The sequence below is a fragment of the Perognathus longimembris genome, chromosome 3 (assembly GCF_023159225.1).
Source record: "Perognathus longimembris pacificus isolate PPM17 chromosome 3, ASM2315922v1, whole genome shotgun sequence".
Taxonomy (NCBI): domain Eukaryota; kingdom Metazoa; phylum Chordata; class Mammalia; order Rodentia; family Heteromyidae; genus Perognathus; species Perognathus longimembris.
In genome coordinates this window covers 60,120,313-60,142,574 of record NC_063163.1, presented here as the reverse complement: position 1 = coordinate 60,142,574, position 22,262 = coordinate 60,120,313, and the positions used below count along the sequence as shown (strand labels likewise).

Below are 22,262 nucleotides of genomic sequence, written 5' to 3'. Positions count from 1 at the left end.
TTTTTTTTTTTTTTTTGGAAGTTTACTTATTTGCCTTGAAAATTCCTAAGGGGTTTGGTTAAGTATGTGATATTTATTTCTAATATCTTACCTGTGCAAGATTGACTCAGAGACAAATCCTCAAAGAGTTAATGATGAGGCCCTAGCTAGTTACTATATTGTATTTTCTAGACTCTACTTAGTTCTAGTTATCCATCCACAATTTATGCGACTAAAGGTACTTGAGGATGAAGTTTCTAAAGTATGTGATGTTACTACAACTATTGCTGATATCATTTCTGACAATCTTTCCTCTGGAATGTATCCCTATTGTTTTTTTTTTTAAATTGCCTATCTTTCTGCCTATTTGATTATCTATCTGTCTACCTATTTGATTGTTTATCTGTCTGACTGCCTATTTCACTTTTTTTTTGTATGTGCATGTGTTAGTCCTAGGGCTTGAACTCGGGGCCTGAGCACTGACCCTGAGCTTTTTCACTCAAGTCTGATGTTCTACCACTTGAGCCACACTTCCACTTGTGGCTTTTTGGTGGTTAATTGGAGATAAGAGTCTCATGGCCTTTCCTGCCTGGGCTGGCTTCAAACCATAATCCTCAGATATCAGTATCCTGAGCAGCAACAGTTACAGGTCTGAACCACTAGCACCTGGCTCCCTTATTTCACTGTTTATTTTCTTTGTTAGCTTTATACTATTATTTCTTGGGCATTTTTTCCATTTTTATCCAGGCAGAATTAATGTTTTAAAAGTTGCTTAAAGTCTCATGGTTTCTTCTTTTACAATTATGTCTACTGAAGAAATTTTGGATCTTTATGCTTTTTAAAATGTTTATCTTCTATTACCAACAATACTGTAAAGCAACAATGTTTTTATATTCTAGTGCTTTTATTAATGAAGATGAATTTTCACAAATAGAACTTCTGTTAATGCACATGTTTACTCTTAATATATATGGCCAGACTAAATTTCTTTAAAGGTTGTAAGAATTAGACTTTGAAAGAAATATCGTGAGGTTGGGGATACTAGTACTAGGACTTGAATTCAGAGCACTCTCCTTTAGCTTTTTCACTCAAGGTTGGTATTCTACTACTTGGGCCATACCTCCTCTTCTGACCTTTTGCTGGTTAACTAGAGATAAAGAGTTGCATAGACTTTTCTGCCCTGGCTAGGTTAGATCTAAGATCTTCACATCTCAGCCTCCTGAGTAGCTAAGATTACAGGCATGAGCCACTGAGCAACTTAAAAGAAATTATCTTTAATGTCAGTTAATTAATCATGTCAGACATTATGTGTAAATTGGTAGATCACATTGTTACTGCCCCTTTCATGAGAAATGGTATGACTAATAGAGTTAATAATTCCACTTTAGGCTTCTACCAGAGACCCTGGAAGAAATGGCTAAAGACATGTTCCTCTGGGAATTGGCCACAGCATCCTTAGCCGTGTAGATCCTGAGCCAAGTCTTTGCTTTCTACCCATTCCCTTCCACTTAGGCCAGTCCCTTGAGTTGTGACTATGATGAAAAAAAACATGGAGGAACAGCCAACCCTTTCCCAAAGTGCACAGTCATCTGTGAAATATGTAGTCTGTTAGTTGAGAACCTGAAAGTGGTGACAGGTACGTTCCCCCTGAGGCTGCACAATGGCGACAGCACCTCCAGACAGGAGCCTGTGCCATTAGCCAAGATGGTTACTGTGTTTTTGGCAGCCAAGCAAAAGTTAAAGCAAAGAATGATCTTTTTTTTTTTGTCCAAGAAGGAAAAAGCCATTTAATAAGTTGGGTCAGTTTGCTCATAACAGCAGTACATTTGAGGACCCAAACCCCAGCAGCTTGGCCGGCAGCAGTAACTGGCAAGTCTCCCACCAAACCAACAATTCGGAGACCGTCCAGCCAGATCCTGGCTCTGGGTTTTGACTGCACTCATTGAAGAGCATTCCTAGTTAATAAGAAAGTTAATGCAGAGGAATATCTTCCACCCCCTCCCTTCCCTCTATTAAAAAGAAAAGAGTAAAATGTAGTGGTTTAAGCAACTTGCCATGCAAGTAACTGTACATTGGGGTTTGGGGTAGGGGTGAGGGGTTGTGAGGCCATCTGTTTTCATGGAGGCCTGTGTGTTTCCTATATGCATTTGGGAACTCATCCCTCTCCCCCCACCTCACTGCATATGACCTTCATGCTGAGGAACTGGGTGGTACTGTTGTTTCTGTATATGAATTAACATTTGTATATAACTAATGTGAAAGTCTGGTTTTATAATGTGTCAGAGAGGCATCGTGTACCTGTCTCATGAATAAATAAAATAAAAACTAAGTACATTGGTATAAATGTTTAAAAACAGTCGGGTTTTACCCCCCTTGTTTTACCTTTGGAAATCTTGCCAAAATGAAATTTAATTTGAAGGTTTACAATGGAGTCAAAGAGAGAGAGGCGGGGCGGGGGGGAAGACCAGCTCATGCATTTTGAAATCAAGAGTTGGGGGGTTGCCTATTTTGTTTATTTGGGATTTTTTTTTCCTCTACCAAGAATATAATTCCAATCAAATAAGCTGGCTTGAGCAGCTAATGATGGGTGGTTTGAAGGCAGAGTGAAATGCAACTGGAAATGTTGAGAAGGAAAGTCTGTTTATACTTTTCCAGAGATGGCAGCAACAGGGACTAGAAAAAATTAGTACAAACATGTCAAAAGTCTGAAAAAATGTGGCAGAATCCAGTCACTGGCTCTTTAGAAGAGATGCCTCAACAGTCATTAATCAGAGTGGGTAGTTGGAGATGAAGAATGGGAGTTTTGAACCTGGTTCATGATTGTTTGGAACTGTATTTATTCAGGGAGGGATGGTGCATTTCTACATTCTGTTTTTTGTTTGTTTTTGTGCTAGTATCAGGACTTGAAGTCAGATCCTGAGTACTGTCCTTTAACTTTTTCACTCAAGGCTGGCATTGAGCCATAGCGTTACTTCCAGCTTTTTGGTGGTTAATTGGAGCTCAGAGTCTCACAGACTTTCCTGCCGAGGCTAGTTTTGAACCTTGATCCTCAAATATCAGCCTCCTGAGTAGCTAGGATTCTAGGTATGAACCACTGATGCCTGTCTTATACCTTCTTTTTTTTTTTTTTTTTTGATGGAGAATGGGGTTGTTTTGTTTTGACTTATATTGAGGGGTAGGATAAGAGACAGGTCTTTTTGTGTAGCTCAGGCTGACATTAAACTCCTAAGAGCTGGGTTTATAGACTTGAGCCATACCTGGCTTATGTCTTGATTTTTCATTGTAATGATACACCTGTAAGCTTTTTCTCTGACAGTGTATATGGATATATATTATTCTTTTATGTGTATGTGCCAATATTAGGGCTTGAATTCACGCTCTCCCACTCTCCCACTCAAGACTGACTGCCACTGGAACCACACCTCTACTTCTAGCTTTTGCTGGTTAACTGAAGAGAAGTTTCTCAGATTTGTCTGCCCATCCTGGCTTCAAACTGGGATCCTCATAGCTCAGTCTCCTAAATAACTAGGATTCTGTAATCCTATGTAATCAGATGTAAGCCACTAGTACCTAGCTTACATTGATCTTTTTAATGTCTATATAGCATTTCATTGAATGTATGAGCTATTATTTATTTTACCTCCTATGAACATACATGCAGGTTTGAGTTTTCTATCTTTCCAAATAATGTCAAAGCCAAACTGCATATTATTAAGAATAAGAGTACAGCCCTAGAACAGAAATTACTGAGTCAAGGAAAATTTATATTAAATATATGTGTATCAAATGCTATACTCTTAACTGGGTATTGGATTTCTATTTTTTCTTATATCTTTGCCCATCATATAAGTTAAAAAATGATAACTGTGTATTTTAATAAAAATGAGATATCCAACTGCTGAGTGGTAGAGTGCTGGCCTAGCATGTGCAAGGCTCTGGGTTTTATCCCTAGCACTGAAAAAGGTAGCAAGAGGGTTGGGGTGGGGAGAAGAGAAAAAGGAGAGGGGGTTGGTATAAAGGGAGGAAAAAGGGGGGGGGGTTGGGGAGAAGGGAAGGTGGGAGAAAAATGAGGGAGGAGGTAACAAGAAATGTACTCCCTACCTTACATATGTAACTGTAACCCCTCTGTACATCACCTTGACAAAAAAATAATTTAAAAAGGATTGGCCTATAAAAAAGGGGGGAGGAGAAGAGGGAGAGATCTCCTCCATGTATATCTAAGTCTTCTTTTCCCCTACAAACACAGTGGATATACTCTTAGCATTTTTTCTAGCAGCTTACAGAGCAGTTTCATTCTGATTTACATATTAAGGAAATCAGACTTTTGATTGTTCTGTGGATCAGTTTTCTTTCAATTTTACTCATATTTTCTCTATAGAAATTAATTACTGTTACTCTATCATTGTAGCTACTGCATAGAAATTAGTTACTAAAAATTTATCTTTCTTGAGGATACTTTTAGGAGAGGAACAGAAAGGTACAATGCCTATGTGCATCTAATCATACAAAATAATATTTATCAAAATGAACTCTAGGAAATGAAAACAAGTTTTTTTTTCTGTTTTCCTTTTTGTTCTGTTTGTTTGTTTATATGTATTTGGGAGTATAAGGGAAGTCACAGAAATGGAAGAGCAAAGGGTGAAGAAATGCAGCAGTGATACTCACTGGACACTATGTTGAAGATGAACTATACAACTTGAGGGTCGTCATGGGAGGGAAAAACTGGGAGAGAGAAAGGGAAGGGGTAAAATAGTCCAAAAAGAAATGTACTCCTAGGCACTGGTGTTTCACGCCTGAAATCCTAGCTACTTAGGAGGCTAAGATCTGAGAGTCATGGTTCAAAGCTGCCTGGGCAGTAAAGTCTGTGAGTTTCTTATCACCATTCAACTACAAAAACAAACAAACAAAAAACCTGGAAGTAGAGCAGTTGCTCAAGTGGTAGAGTGCTAGCCTTGAGCACAAAAGCCCAGGGATAGTGCTTAGGCCCAGAGTTCTAGCTCCAGGAGCAGAAAAAGAAAGGAAGGAAGGAAGGAAGGAAGGAAGGAAGGAAGGAAGGAAGGAAGGAAGGAAGGACGGAAGGAAGGAATCTACTATTTACCTGACTTATGTAACTGTAACCCCTCTATATATCACCTTTATAATAACAATAAAAAATTAATTAAAAATTTTACCTTTCTGACATTCTGGGCTTATCTTTATGTTTTGCAAAAATAAAAATAACTTCCTTTCATTCATTTCTTTCAGTTTGGCCTTTTTTTTTTAATGCCAGTACTGGGACTTGAACTCAGGGCCTGAGTGCTATCTCTGAGCCTTTTTGCTCAAGACTAGCACTCTACCATTTGAGCCAGAGCTCCAGATCTGGCTTTTTTTGGTGGTTAATTAAAGGTAAGAGTCCCTTGGACTTTCTTGCCCAGGATGGCTTAGCACCACAATCCTCAGATCTCAGCTTGCTAAAGAGCTAGTATTTACAGGTAAGAGCCACCGTGGCCTGCCTTCATCAGCTTTTCTGTTTCTCCCTCCCTGCCATACCTTCCTCTTAGGAACTGAGGCCTCTATGTGTGTGTGTAGTGGATTTTCTGTTGGGTGATTTTATATTTTGACCTCTTCAATGGTCTTTGACCATTGTCTGCCAAGTTGATTGCCTTTTGTACCTCTCTGTCCTGCCATTTTCCCTTCTTGACTCTTGGAAATACATAGGTTGACACATACCTTGCCCTTCACCTTCCATTTGCTTCCCATATTGAATCCATACAGGGATCCCAGCCACTTGCTCCTATCTCAGGGTTTTGTCCTAGAAAACTTGGAGCTGATAGTGTATGTTTCTAGTTGTTTTACATTCACTTATTTCTTGGAAAGTTCTTTACTGTCTTAACCTGTAGATTTTTTCTGTTTTGGCTATTGACATTCTCTCTAGTTTTGATCAAAGCTTACATTTATCAGCACTCCTTCTAAATTATATAGTTTTACTTAAAGCTGACTAATTGTTAAATTGAAAATGGTCTACCGGGGGTGGGGGGAATGGTCTACCCTACCTTCTTCCTCACAGTTTCCTGTTATATCTGATGTTCTCAGTTAATAGGAGGGAAGAAGGCACTAGAAATGTGTTTCCATGCCACCTTGGACAAGATAAGTGAACTGGATTAACAACAACAAAAACAACAACAAAATTAAATGCTCCCTAGATATCTTATCAGTGTTGGTCTTGGAAAAATCAGATGGAACACACAGCCCTGAGAAATTAAAGTCTTTGAAACAGTGTTTAGATAGAATCAGGTACAGATCTAACACACGTAGCATTAAAAGTTTTGTGGTAACGGGCTGGGGATATAGCCTAGTGGCAAGAGTGCCTGCCTCGGATACACGAGGCCCTAGGTTCGATTCCCCAGCACCACATATACAGGAAATGGCCAGAAGTGGCGCTGTGGCTCAAGTGGCAGAGTGCTAGCCTTGAGCGGGAAGAAGCCAGGGACAGTGCTCAGGCCCTGAGTCAAAGGCCCAGGACTGGCCAAAAAAAAAAAAAAAAAAAAAGTTTTGTGGTAAGAGGCTGGGAATTGGGCTGGGAATGTGGCTTAGTGGTAGAGTGCTTGCCTTGCATGCATAAAGCCCTGGGTTTGATTCCTCAGCACCACATAAACAGCAAAGGCCAGAAGTGGCACTGTGGCTTAAGTAGTAGAGCACTAGCCTTGAGCAAAAAGAAGCCAGGGACAGTGCTCAGGCCCTGAGTCCAAGCTCCAGGACTGGGAGGAGGAGAAGGAGGAGGGGGAGGGGGAGGGGGAGGGAGAGGAGGGGGAGGGGGAGGGGCAGGAGGGGGAGGGGGAGGGGCAGGAGGGGAGGGGGAGGGGGAGGGGAAGGAGGAAAGAAGAAGGAAGAAGAAGGAGAAGAAGAAGAAATGAATTGTGAGTTTGCAATTCACAATAAAATAAAAGTTATATGAATATTCTGAGTAGAGAACCTCTGGTTTGGGGTGAGGGGGGAATGAGGGAGGAGGTAACAAATGGTACAAGAAATGTATCCAATGCCTATTGTATGAAACTGTAACCTCTCTGTACATCAGTTTGACAATAAAAATTTTAAAAAAATAAAAAAATGAAAAATTGTATGCCAAGCCTTGTAAAAAATGTTATGAAATATTAAAGTGGAAAAGCTTTGTGCAAAATGAATAATATTTATAATCAATTTTAGCTAATATTATTTAGAGATGTTCCTTTACAAACAAAATCTGTTCATTGTTTTGCTTATAAATTTCATCTCAGTATTAATTATGGTTGCTCAAAATAAATATAGAAGCTAAAGAAACTCTCTCTCTCAAAAAAAAAAAAAAGAACCTCTGGTTCTTAATTGTCCTTAAATTTTCATCTCTAGACCCCTAGGGGACTTCTTGAGATTATAGTTGAATTTAAGAGCACATAGAATTTTTGAAAGTTAGCAAGCTTAAATAGTATTTAGGAATTAGTCCTGGTAGTTTTTCTGTTGTTATTTTTTGTTTGTTTTTATTTTCAGCTAGATAATGAAATAATGAAAGTTGAATTGAATGAAAATTTCATCTAGTGAATGTATTAAGGCTTTTCATTTTTTGCCAGTGAGACTTATTGAAGTCCTATTTTTACTAAGAATCATAAATAAGTGTGATATGTACAGAGCAACATAGGAAACTATTTCTCTCTCAAGAAACTCGGACTGAGCTGGGAGCCAGTGGCTCTTGCCTGTAATCCTAGCCACTCAAGAGGCTGAGATCTGAGGTTTGCAGTTCAAAACCAGTCCAGGCAGGAAAGTCCATGAGATTCTTATCTCCAATTAACCACCAGAAAACCGGAAGTGGCACTGTGGCTCAAGTGGTAGAGCGCTAGCCTTAAGTTGAAGAGCTCAGGGGTAGTGCTCAGCATTCAAGCCCCACAACTAACAAAAAAAGAAAGAGAAAGAAGAGAGGGAGGGAGGGAGGGAGGGAGGGAGGGAGGGAGGGAGGGAGGGAGGGAGGAAGGAAGGAAGGAAGGAAGGAAGGGAAGAAAAGAAGGTTCTTGGACTGTTAGAGTTAATAAACTACTTTGAAAATTATGAGTCAAGAAAATTTCAGTGCCAGAGTTGATTTCTGGGATGAATTGTTTGGGCAGAGATATTGCCCATTAGGTTTTACCATAATAGTAAGTAATACTAACGCATTTGGGCTACCTTGATTTTACCCTACTAAAAGAGTTTGTGATTTCTATGGGATATTTTTAAAGTCTACTACTAATCATTAGAATTCTGCTGTATTATATAAATGTAGCTAAATTCTACTAAATCCTAAATGGAAAGACTTTGTACTCTATATTGCTGTGTGTTTATTTTGAGTCCAGTCTCTGCACACTGACCTGATAGCTTATCTCTCTTCCATTCCCTTCTCACCACCCTCCCCTCCATGTGTCTTCTCCTGATTGTACCTGAATGGTCTTTCCTTCCCCAATGTGGTTTTCTTCCCTTGTCATGTGGCACTAATTATATTCTTGGCATTTTGCTTTGTAGTTATTTTTTGTCAATCATGAATTAAAGACTACTCCAAGGCATGAATAACAATCCTGCATGTTATCTAATTATATATCCTATGCCTCTCCAAAGGATGACTTGAGCATGTTTATTCCATATTATTCTGCTTTGTCTTTGCTAAGGTGATGGTCATCAGTTAAAGAGGCTCAGTGTTTTGAAACAAATCACATTGATTAAATCAAATTTATATGGAAAAAAGCATGAAGTTGACATTCTTCCAATCACAATGTGAACACATATTAAGCATAAATTTAAAAATCTTTTGTTTGCAAGCCTGTTCACATAGCCTCTTAATATTGATGCCTTCAGCTGGGTGTCAGTATTAGCTCATGCCTGTAATCCTAGCTACTCAAGAGGCTGAGATCTGAGGAGAATGATTCAAAGTCAGCCCAGGCAGGAAAGTCTGTGAGACTTTCCCTCTAATTAACCACCAGAAGATGAACATGGATCTATGGCTCATGTGATAGAGCACAAGCCTTGAGAAGACAGCACTCAGGTCCTGGCACAAAAAGGAAGTGATATCTTCAATGTAAATTTTTATTAAAATTTTGACAGTGGGGATATATCGAGAATTCAAGGAAAGAAAACTGCCATGATGCTGGGGCTCTTTATCTATTAGCAGCTGTGTCCAGCTGGTGGTCCACATTCCCCACTCCTTCAGTGAATGGAAACAGTTAGGTCAATATTGATCTAAAATCTTCATGAACTTTTTCTTCTCTTTCAGCTTTGGTTCGCCTTTGTTAATGGATTTTCTGGGCAGATTTTGTTTGAGCGTTGGTGCATCGGCTTGTACAATGTGGTAAGCAGTCCTTCTCTATCTGATAGCATACAGAACTTCAGGAACATTCTTTCACTGTTTATGTCTGGGAAGTGTATCTAAGCCAATCATCTGTATACTTAGCAGGCAACACAAATATATCTTCAGGGCCCTTGCTGGTGAGACACATCCTGCAGAAGCCCAAACTCTCCACACATGGTTTCAATCATAGCAGATCATTCCTGCATAACCCATGAAATTATTAACCCATATATCTTGGTAATAGACCCTTGTTAACCCCCTTACAAAATGCCTGTGCAACATTTTCATGTTTTCAGCTCAAGTGAAAATATTCTGAACGACATCGAAAATTCCTTCCACTTCATAATTTGAGTTCTGATTTCTGAAATGTAAATATTGCCATGTAGATGTATATGATCTAGTATCCTGTGTATCCTTTCTTCAGAGAGCATCACTCCTTTGAAAGAATATTTTCTTCTGTTGTTAGTGACTGAGTAATTAATTAATTCTGACTTCCAGCTCCTGTGGAGAATGGTAATCAGCTTTTGGATTTTTTTTTCATGATTTTCCAGTTCTTTTTTTTTTTTCATTACTTGGCTATGATGAATTCAAAAGCTAGAAAGAAATATAAACTGTAAGCTAGAATGGCTCAGTAGCTTAGATTGCTTGTCTTCATTACATGGCAGGAATAAAAACACACAAAATAACTAAGTGACCCATAACTGAGTGCAGCAGAGACCTCAATCAAAAGATGTGCCGCCAGGCACCAGTGGCTCACTCCTGTAATCCTAGCTATTTGGGAGGCCAGGGTGCTGACAGTCATAGTTCAATGCTAGCCTCAGCAGGAAAATCCATGAGATTGTTATCTCCAACTAACTACCAAACCTGATCATAGAGCTGAGGCTCAAGTGGTAGAGCACTAGCTTTGAGCAAAAAAGTTCAGGGACAGCCTCCAGTGGGACCAGCACAATTTTTTTTTTTCATAAAAGAAGTAGCATCTTTTGAGCTATAGTCTTCAATTTGCCTTTACCCCTAACATTGGCCTGCTGTTCTCTGTGGGAGTTTACATGCTAAAGCAGCCATCACAGAGTGTACTGAAATCTCCCAAACATGCCACAGTATTCCATGTGGTTACTGTATACATTGATGACTGGATATTTCTATCATCCCTGTCTCTGAGTAGCTGCTGGGTATAAAATGATGAGCACAATAGCATGTCCTGATCCAGTGTGACTTATTATAAGTGAAGAAGACCAGATGTGTAGACTCAGATGATAAGGGTGGATTTGGTCTTTACTGTGGACTGTGAATGTCAGATAGCAACTGTGTTACCCACTTCCAAATGCATTACACATTTGCGCTAATAACCTGAAAGGCAAAGGTCAATGTCGATGAGAACAGGTCCAAGCAGATGTTTCAGAAAATTCCACCAACTGCCTACCCCATAGACCTCACCTTTAAGAACTAAGGGGAGAACTATACAACTTGGGAGGCAGGGAACTGAGAAAGAGTGAGGGAATGGGTGATATTGTCCAAAAAGATATGTACTTATTCCCTTATGTAATTGTACATCACTTGTATAATAAAAAAAAAGTTTAAGAAAGAACTAAGGGGAGACAAGAGATTATTAGCTTTTCAGGGCTTGAAACTCTGTGTGTGTGTGTGTGTGTGTGTGTGTGTGTGTGTGTGTGTGTGTGTGTGTGTGTGTGTGAGATTCAGGTCCTGGCGCTTGGGCTCTGAGCTTTTATGCTCAAGGCTAGAACTTTACTACTTGAGCCTCTTCCAGCTTGTTGTTGTTGTTGTTTTAATGCTTAATTGGAGGTAAGAGTCTCATGGCATATTCTGCTTGGGCTGGCTTTGAACCAGAATCCTCAGATAACAGCCTCTTGAGTAGCTAGGATTATAGATGTGAGCCACCAGCTCCTAGCCAGGACTTACAACTCCTTGAGAAAGTTAAAGATATGCTACAATTTGGGAAAAGGATGCTTATTAGATTCTTTATGCTGTAGTGACTATATGCTTAATGATTCCACCCTGGAAAAGGTTGTATCATAGAGTTGACACCTCACAGGGACCAAGGCCACCCCTATCTTAACAGGCTGAGTGCTAGGAGGCTCTTGCTTATAGAGCTAAGTACAGGCCTGGAATGCATGTCACTTACTTACTTACAGGATGGGTGGATTTTAGCCCTGTTTTTATGCTTAGGCCGTAAGAAAAAGCTGTCTTTTCTGTCAACCCAAAAATGTCTCCATCTTGCAACAATTCATCACTCTGAAGTGATATTTCCTGGAATTATTTGCTTCTTGACTTCAAACAGTAACAATCAGCTGTGCTGTTTATAATCAGTCAGCAGTGTCAAGTACCAATGAGTAGGAACTCCTTCACTAATGATTGTACTTTTTAACTTCCTTGTATCACTCTACCAACCTAGCAACCAATTGTGAATAGGATGTGAGCGTGACTCCTTGACAAGGAGGAGGGACAGCTTGTGTTGAGATAAAAATTTAGCGGACGTCCCACCTGGTATGCTTGCCTAAGTCTGGGGAGAATGGCTATGCACCCTGCTGCACAGAAGTAAACTGCCTTGATGAGATCTCCTTTATATCTTGTGTGTCTATTCATTTCTGCCATGAAGGCAGATTGTTTTTTAGCTCTGTATAGCCTTGGGCCATTCAAATGAATCCAATATATTTTATTGACTTCATATAGGTGCAGATAGGCTGAAAGACAATGTTGATCAAACTAAGGCCTACAGACCCTTATTAGGGTTTGGGTTTTTGGTACTTTTTTAACTCATTCATTAGAAAAAATAATATTATGCCATTTTCAGGGAAATGGATGGACCTAGAAAAAAATAAATGAAGTAAATGATGCTCAGAAAGGCAAACAGCATATGTTTTCTCTTGTATGTAGAAGCTCGATCTAAAATACAACTAGGCACGATAAAAAAATTTATACAGGGATCAATGCATTTATACATAAACTAACTTACTAAAGGAAGGGTATACTTAGGGGATGAATCCAAAGGCATAACTCCTCTGAGCAACTAAAATACTGTTTATCAAAACAAATACCAGGAAGTAGAAACAAGTTTTCGGAGACAAAAGGGTCGGGGGTGGGGAGGTGGGGGGGGGAGACACTGGAATGGCTGGACAAGGGTAAGCAAATGCAGTCATTGTATTCAAGGTATACAATGTGAAAAATGAACTATGTAACTTGTGGTAAGGATAGGAGAGGAAAAATGGTAAACAAAGAAAGGGGTGACATTATCCAAGAAGCGCTGTGCTTCTTAAGGGATTGTAACCCCTTTATACAACTACTTGATAATAACAATTAAAAAAAAAGAAAAGAAAAACACAGATTCATAAGCCCACGCTGACTGAACAAAGAATATCTTAGAGATGCTGCCTTAAAAATAGACTTTTCTAGTTATTATCATACATGTGACAGTTTAAGATCCATAGTGACCTCTGATCTGTAGATTTGGAATATGTTGGTGCATTTGTGTATCCCCTGAGCAGAGAAGTAGAACCCAAGGTGAAATGATTCTAGGTTATCAGAGTCCACAGAACAGCCATTGCTATAAAAGCTAGGGAGAACTAGGAGGGAAGGTGTTTCCACATGGTATGTTCAAGGCTCCATGAATCTATAAATCCCTCTGAATCTCTCATGCTAGAAGGCCCAAACCTTTGGAGAAGATTAACATATATTCGTTCACTTTGGGGTGCTATATGAAAATATGGGACAATATATACTTTATAACTAAAAAGGGGTTTACTTAGGTCAGAGTTTGGAATGCTGCAAGTCCAAGCAAGATCAGACAATCTAATCTGTTTAGCATCAATGAGCCCCTCTCCCAGCCAGCCATTGGCTGATTACAACACAACAGGAGACTAGTTCTATCAGGTAGCTTCATTTTTTTGCCAACTCAATTTCAAGAGAACTTACTCCTGGGAGAACAGCGTTAATCCCTTCTGAGGGTGAAGATCCCTAATCTAATCACCTTCCGCAAAGCCCCTCCTCTTAATGCCTCCACCACTCAACCGTGCAACATGTAGATCTTTAGGAAAACACAACGTATTTAAGCCCTAGGTAGAAGTTTTTCTCAGGAAAATAAATTGCTATTATTTGGGGGGAAAAAATGAAAAATAAAGTTACAGAAGAGCACAAAGACATCTTTTTATGTACTCTACCCAGATCCATCAATTGTTAGCACTTTGCCCCCATTTATAGTTCATCCACACATCTGCACACATATGTACCTTGATTCTGAACCAGTTGAGAGTGTTACAAGTGACATGGTTGTCATCTTATGGGTTAACACTACAGTTGCACCAAACCACAGCATATCAATCAAATTAGAAACATTTAACACGAATACGATATTATTATCTTGCTCATGTTAGTCCATCTTCCAGTCTTACCATTACTTTTCCAGCAATGTCCTATTTAGGTTCTTTTCTTCCAGTCCATGATCTTTCCAGAGACACATTGCAGGGAGAACTTTGAGGCATGTAAGTGATTGCCAGGAACCTTTTCATCCAGGCTGATTTCTTCCTTTCCTTTTCTTTAAGCAGTATTTCCCTCCTGCTTTTTCATTTTCTGCCGTAAATTTTTTTACTTTGATTCCCCCAAGCCAGCTACAGTAATTAATCATTGTTTCTCAATTTAATTCTTTGAGCATGTTAAACTGCATTAAGACAGACTTGAAAAGTTTACAGTTTTCCTAAATCATGACTTCACACTGTCCCATTAGATCCCAATTATATTCAGTTCCCCTTATCTGTGATTTCATTTACTCACTGTTAACTATGATGTGAATGTATCAAGTGGAAAATTCCAAAAATACATAATTTATAAGTTTTAACTTTCCTGAAAATTTGTCATTAAAATTGTGCTCTTTTGGTTATGCTTACTGTTGTTAATCTCTTACTGTGTCTAACTTGTAAGTTGAACTTACAACACATCAGACTAGAGACTACTAAAAGACCAAGAAAACTATTGCCAGTAGGGAAGCAGGGAAATGGCTACTGTATTTTTCCCTTTGCAAAGGGAAACAAATCATTGCAGTTTTTCTTTAAAAAATAAAAGCACAAGCAGTGAGGGTACTGATGCTTCACACCTGTAGTTCTAGCTACTGGGGAAGCTGAGATCTGATTATTATAATTTATAGCCAAGTAGAAAAGTCCATGAAACTCTCATCTCCAATTAACCACAAAAAAAGCCAGGAGTGGAGCTGCCCAGCTTTGAGTTTTTGAAAAAGCTAAGGGACAATACCTAGGCCCTGAGTTCATACCTCAGTACCATCAAAAACAATTTTTTAAGTCAACATCTTAGATGCACATTTTACCTGTGAACTCAATGTCCCAGAAGCCCTGCACCTTAGCTGTTCACCATTCTCTGGTTCTCCCCAACATCTTTATGATGCTTAGGAACTTTATAAGGTGTGCTCTTCTTAAAGAACTTCCTGGAGAATCCCTTCCCTATGTTTTTTTTTTTTTGTGCAGGTCCTGGGGCTTGAACTCAGGGCCAGGGTGTTGTCCCTGAGCTATTTGGGGGGAAAGGGGTGGTGCTCAAGGCTAGCATTCCATGCTTGTGCCACAGTTCCACTTCCAACTTTTTTATATGTGTGTGGTTAATTAATTGGAGATAAGAGTATCATGGACTTCTCTACCTTGGCTGGCTTTGAACTGTGATCCTCAGGTCTCAGCTCCTGAGTAGCTAGGATCATAGAGCCCAGCCTTTCCCATTTCCTTTTTCTTTTTTTAAAATTGTTATTATGAAGGTGATGTACACAGGTGGGCTACAGTTATGTAAGTCCGTTATACACTTCTTTTTGGACAATATCATCCTTTCCCTTGCCTTTCCCCCCCATTTCTTTATTCTCCTGCAAAGTCCTATCATTCAGTACTGTGCAAGTCACATACAGCAATGTAAGAATGCTTTCCCGGGGCTGGGGATATAGCCTAGTGGCAAGAGTGCCTGCCTCGGATACACGAGGCCCTAGGTTCGATTCCCCAGCACCACATATACAGAAAACGGCCAGAAGCGGCGCTGTGGCTCAAGTGGCAGAGTGCTAGCCTTGAGCGGGAAGAAGCCAGGGACAGTGCTCAGGCCCGGAGTCCAAGGCCCAGGACTGGCCAAAAAAAAAAAAAAAAAAAAAAGAATGCTTTCCCAACTTTGCCATTCTCCTGCTCCCTGCTTATGAGTAATTTTTTAGAGTTCTGTGCTGTCCATGTTTATCTATATGCCTGTCATCATGCTGTCCCAAGTCACCAGCTCTACAATAGACAGGGTTCCTGGAAATCAAAGACCTGCTTTCTCTTCTCTCCTGTTTTTAAGTCTATGGTGCTTGTTCTGCAATTGGCCCATCATTCATTCCCAATAGATGTCTGCTGAATGACTAAATGGATGAAGTACCTCATGATTCCTGAACTTTGAGAATACTATGAAGTAAGGAAGTTGGGAAATTACACATTGGCCAGTGCTGACAGGAAATAGGACACTTCCCAGACTCTGATGTAAATCTCCACCAATGTTCAACCTACAAAGGAGGGCAGTTTTTCATTGATAGTTCAACTCATCAAATGTTCATTATGTTGTTTTTAATGTTCAGTGGATTCATTTTACACAGATCAACAGTGAAAACTGGTGGTTCATTTATTTCTTTGTCCGGTAGGTGTCTGGAAAGTGAATCACAGTCTCAGGTCTGGACTTGAATGGAAGATAAGTCATCATTTCAAAGCACTACAAGGTGGAATGCCGTTCTTAATGGTTCATTGTCTCCCACACAGATCTTCACTGCATTGCCGCCCTTCACATTGGGAATTTTTGAGAGGTCTTGCACTCAGGAGAGCATGCTCAGGTTTCCACAACTCTACAAAATCACTCAGAATGCTGAAGGCTTCAACACAAAGGTACCTGTGGCTCAGCCTAGTCACCTGCCTATGAAATAATGTGACATGAGAGAATACAATGGGGAAACAATGAGACTATGACCATTCCCTTAAGATAGCAAGCCCAGGGAGCTAGACAGCCCTCTGTGGTGATCCTTATGCTATGAATTCAGTTCCAGTGGATTGAGTCCTTCACCCCTTTCTTTGTCACTTTGGCCTTCCCTGTCAAGGAGACAGCTGTAATTTTGCATTGATGCCTTTTAGGAGCCTGCCTAACCCTTGCTGGACTTTTCATTTTAAAAGAAGATAGTTCTTTAACTAGTAAGATACAAATACAGGAATTAAATCAGTGATTTTTTTTTCTTTTTAAATTGGAGAATCAGAAAAGGGAATGCATCCAGGCACAGGTTGAACATCTGGTATCTGAATGCTTAAGACCAGAAGTGTTTTAGAATTCAGAGGTGTTTTGTAATATTCATATATACATATATATTTAATGTATGTGTATATGATATCTCCTAGGTGTGATACATGTTGTATATTATAAGTAGTATATATTTCATATCATATAATGTAAAATATAATGTGTACTATATATAATATGATGATATGTCACAGGGATGGTCTCCAAGTCTAACTGTAAAATTCATTTATATCTTATACACGTAGCCTACAAGTAATTTTGCATAATGATTTTAATAACTTGGTGCATGAAACAAAGTTTCACGGTATGGGATTTTCCACTTATGGTCTCACTCAGATTTAGAATATTCTGGATTTGGGATTTTCTGATTAGGGATGCTCAATGTGAATTATGTAGGTTATCCTGAGGAGTCCCATGCATGGGTTGTGTGTGAAAGGGACTGGACAACTTTGAATGGCAAAAGGGACCTGTCAGCCCTGCAAGGAGTGGAGACTAGCAGAATGCTGCCAGCTGAAAGTGAAGCCCCTGATTTACCTGTAGAGGAAGTAGGGCAAGGAAGCAGTGTAGCCATGATTCTGTGTGGGAGGGATTAAGGAAGTTTAAATAGAGGACCAGCCAGGCACCAGAGTCTCATGCCTATAATCCTAGATAGATAGATAGATAGATAGATAGATAGATAGATAGATAGACAGACAGACAGACAGACAGATAGATAGATAGATAGATAGATAGATAGATAGATAGATAGATAGATAGATAGAGCTAGATACGATTGATTTATACAGGTAGATAGATGATAGATATTTAAGTAGCTAGCTAGCTAGATATAGACATCTAGACATAGATATCAAAATCTATCCTGTTATAGTTAGGATTACAGGTTTTGTAGTAAAAGTAACATCTTGCTATCATCCAATCACTTGGGTGTGAATGGGAAAACCAGTTGTTTCTTGGTGTTTTCATGAGTTGGAGGTTAGCATATTCCCCATAGCACCCTACAGCCCACTGCTAGGAGCTCCCATAATGCACCATTTGCTGTGAACTCCACCCAGAATTTTAAAGTGGCCTCTCTGACTCACTTGTCTGTCTTCCCACAGGTTTTCTGGGGTCACTGCATCAATGCCTTGGTCCACTCCCTTATCCTCTTCTGGTTTCCAATGAAAGCGCTGGAGCACGGTAATGGCTTCATGATTCCAACTGTCAGCAAGTAGCTTGGCAGTCCCTCTACTGCTGGTGTTTTCACAATTTCCCACCAGCTCTGCTCAAGTGATCACAGAATACACTGTAGAGGGAAAATATACCGAAAATCAAATGAGAGCTGGTTCCAAGTCCATAATGAGTAGGCTTCATCAGTTCTTGCTTTGCAAACTCATTTTCTTTGTAGTTTATTAGGTAAATACTATAATTTCTAAACTCAGATTGTAGTAACTGTTCTTGTCTGTTAGCGTTGAAAGGAATGTTACATTATCACAATATACATTGCCTTTTGCCCATGAGTTTAAAACCTTCTGTTAGTTACTTGAGCTTTCATATTCCAAGCCTCCATTACTTATATGCAGAGTCATTCAGATCCTGTAAGAGTAAGCCTAATCCTTGTTTTCTAAGTCTCCTTCCTTGACATATACCTTTGGAAACTATAGTTTGTTCAATGACTAATGCTCCAGATTGGTTGAGTTGTCTGTCCAGCCCCAAGAGGACCAGAGAACTCTGTGACGGCCTGTTTGTTCATACTTTAAATTTTTTATTTATATAGTTCTTATTATGCCTTTAAGTAGTTGCACAAAATGGTTTCAATTAAATATGTTGGTGTATAAACACACTGCATTTAGATCTATGTCACCCCTCCCATTGTTTTTTTCCCAATCGGTTCACACTTTTTGTGTGGGTTTGTGTATGTGTGTGGTATATTCTGGTACTGGGCTGGTATTCAGGACTTAGGTACTATCCTTTAGGTTTTTCTACTCATGCTACCACTGGAACCACATTTCCACTTCGAGCTTTTTGAGTGGTTTACTACAGATAAGAGTCTCACAGACTTTTCTGCTCCAGCTGACTTTGAATTGTGATCCTCAGATCTCAGCCTCCTCCTGAGTAGCTAGCATTATAGATGTGAATCACCGGTGCCTGGTTCATCTCATTTCTTGATATAGCCAAAATGTAGCATCTATGTCAGGAGATGTATCTGGAATCTGAGAAATGAAAATGTATCATCTTTCATCGTTATATAACAGTCATAATCCCCCTGTGGGAAAAATACTGCAGATGTTGATCAGACATGTCCTTTGATAGATCAAATAAGATTGTTTCCAAGTGTCTTTGTTGCAGTGTCCAATGTGGGATTTGGGGGGAGGGAGGGAGAGAGAGAGAGAAAGAGAGAGAGAGAGAGACAGAGACACAGAGAAACAGAGAGACACAGAGAGAGTTATGTTATTGTTTTTGTTGTTGCTTTGCTTCAAACAGAAATGACTCATTTTCACAGATATTCTTCAACCTAAACACTGACAAGAACTCATGCATTTATAGTTGATTAGGGCCTATGACCTCTTCCTGAAGTGATATCTTAACTTTGCTTTCCAAGATCCTTAAATTTTCCAGACTTATCACTTCAAAAGACCACTCTAGTGAGATTATTTTCTGTGCTTTATCTTTTGTCCTAATGGAATTACTTGGTTTAAAGGTGATTCTAGAAGCAAGAGATTGTACGGAGAAGAGTGCTGGGTATCATTTCATTTCAGAAGCTGTGTGTCTTGGGTAGTCAAAGCAATATCAAGTGTGTGACTTGCATAGAAGCAATTGACTGCCCTCTTTTAATGTGGCCCAGGTTTGTATCCATAGGAGGAGACAGTCAAAGTATTTCAAGTTCAATAGATCAGGGATGTGTTATTAGATTCAATTGCCTGTTTATGTGTGCTAAGGTTCTATGTACTAGTGAGTTCTTACTACATTCTTATTTTTTTGTTTGTTTATTTTTGAAACAAATCTCACTATTTAGCCTAGGCTAGCCTCAAACTCATGATTCTCATGCCTCATCCTCCCCAGTGGCTGGAATTACTCTTTTGTTTGGGTTTGGTTTTTGTACCAGTCCTAGGACTTGAACTCAGGGCCTGAGCACTGTCCCTGAGCTTTTCATTTACTTGAGGCTCATGCTCTACCACTTGAGCCACAAGCTCCACTTTCAGCTTTTTGCTGGTTAACTGGAGATAAGAGGCTCGTGGACTCATCTGCCCAGGCTGGATCCTCAGATCCTGAGTAGCTAGTTACTGATAGGAGCCACCAGTACCTAACTAGGGAAGAAAATATTCTTGAGAAGGTATGGGTAGATCATTCATTTCCTAGAAGGTTTCCAAAAATTTTTGCTTTGCTTACTTTTTGCATGGTTTTTGGATAGACTTTTCAAAGCACTCTTTTGCTAATGGAGTTTGTGATGTTTCATTTCCAAGTTTGAAAATAAAAATTTCCACTCAAGCAAGTCAGTAAATCAGATTTTTCCCTCAGCCTTCTTAACCTCAAGCTCCTGTTCATAGTCTGTTTCCCCCTCCCCATAAACCTACACATACACACACACACACACACACACACACACACACACACACACACACACACACACACAAACTGACCCTTTAAACTGAAAGTGACTCTAGGTCAAGACCATATATATCACCTTCATAGGCCCTGAGATTCATCAAGGTCCCTGGTGTCAAGCCATACTTGGGGTTTCTGTTGGCGTTTCTAGTCTGCATAGCTAAGCAACCCTCCTCAAGGTGGAATGTGATCTTTGGCGAAAGAATGGAAAAACTACTTTTGATTTGAAAAAGACATTTTCAGATTTTTCCTGATGGAATTTTAGAAGGCGGTGGTAGGAAGTATCCCAGGAGAGAAAGCTTCTTTGAGCTTCTTTGAGCATATTGATCCTGATTCCCAAGAGTCCTTTAAGAAACAAATCAATGCTTGTGTATTGCCATTAAGTAAGAGGCAAAATCTTTCAACATTTTTAGAAAGGGCATTTTGGAACTTTGGAACTTTTAAAAAATAAATGACGAAAGTGGAGGTATGGCTCAAGTGGTAGAATGCCAGCCTTGAGCAAAAAAACCTAAAGAATACCCTGGCCTTGGCTGGGAATATGGCCTAGTGGTAGAATGCTTGCCTCCTATACATGAAGCCCTGGGTTCAATTCCTCAGCACAACATATATAGAAAAAGCCAGAAGTGGTGCTGTGGCTTGAGTGGTAGAGTGCTAGCCTTGAGCAAAAAGAAACCAGGGACAGTGCTCAGGCCTTGAGTGCAGGCCCCAGGACTGGTTAAAAAAAGGGGGGGGGGGAGGGGAGAGAATACCCTGGCCTTGTTCAAACCCTAGAACTGCCACCAAATAAATAATAAATAAATAAATAAAATGTGCTACTATAACATTGTGAATAAAATAAAACAATATAGGGGACGGAAGTGGGAAGGGGGGAAAGGGGGAGAAAATGAGGGAGGAGGTAACAAGTTTGAAGAAGTATACTCACAAAAGGAAAGAATTAGCTGCAAACAATACACTGAAAAAAAAAAGGAAATGTACTCACTGCCCTACATATGAAACTGTAATGCCTCTATGCATCACTCTGACAGAAATAAAAATAAAACAGCATACCTCTTTTTGCCCATAGTATTGTTGAATTATTTTTATTGTTATTATAAAGGTGATGTACAAAGGGATTGGCACTTTATAAGTCAGATCAGTACATTTCTTTTCAGACAATGTCATCTCTTCCTTTGCACTCAGTTTTTCCCTCACACCCCCCTATTAGCCTCTTTTGACCCACGTTATTATTATAAACTTGAGTGTCTTATAGCATATGAATCCTAATAATTTGCATTTTTTTACAGTAAGCTAAATTGGGGTGAGACTACCAACTGTCTCTGAGGTTGTAATGTGCATTTGTCACCCCAGCTATGGGAGGATCACAGTTCAGTACATGACTCTATCCAGAAAGTAACTGAACCCAAAAATGAGCTGTAAGTGTGGCTCAAATGGCAAGGCAATGTTTAGCAAGCATGAGGCTTTGTGTACAAACAGTACCACACCCTCAAAAAAATAATAATTTTAAATTTTAAAAAAGGAAGGGCCAATTTAAGTAGAATGTATCCTAAGGAAATCTAACTTGGGCCTTAAAGACTGTTTTGAATCCATGTGCCAGTGGCTCATTCCTTAATCCTAGCTACTCATGAGGCTGAAATGTCAGGAACACAATTCAAAGCTAGCCCAGGCAGGAAAGATCGTGAAACTCTTTCCTCCAGTTAGTCAACAAAAAGCTGGAAATGGAGCTGTGGCTCAAGTGGCTTTGAGCTGGCTTTGAGCACAAAAACTCAGGGACAGTGCCTTACATATGCACACACACACACACACACACACACACACACACATACACACACACACACTCATAAAGACTGCTTCCAAGAGAATATGGAGACAGACTTGAAAGATGAACATGAATGAATGAAGAAAAGAGTGGACAGACAGGACAAGTTACAGCTTTCAAGAGCAGGTCAGAGCAAGGACAATTTAAGAGGAAGAAAGCATAGGGGAATGGGACCTGAGGGTAGTAATTATGAGACAATTCCTTGAGGTGGTATGGATAAAGGAAGGGCGATCAAACTCCTGATGGGCCTTTCAGAATATGTTTCAT

The 22,262-nt window shown here is 39.7% G+C and overlaps 1 protein-coding gene across 1 annotated transcript in view; it reads left to right on the top strand.

Annotated features, from left to right (window-relative positions):
- Atp8a2 (ATPase phospholipid transporting 8A2) overlaps nt 1-22,262 on the top strand; it is a 412,827-nt gene that overhangs the window by 280,655 nt on the left and 109,910 nt on the right. Inside the window, exons 27-29 of the mRNA XM_048341628.1 lie at nt 9,224-9,298; nt 16,072-16,194; nt 17,695-17,773. Coding sequence (XP_048197585.1) covers nt 9,224-9,298; nt 16,072-16,194; nt 17,695-17,773 — 277 coding nt within the window. The remainder of the gene's footprint in view (nt 1-9,223; nt 9,299-16,071; nt 16,195-17,694; nt 17,774-22,262) is intronic.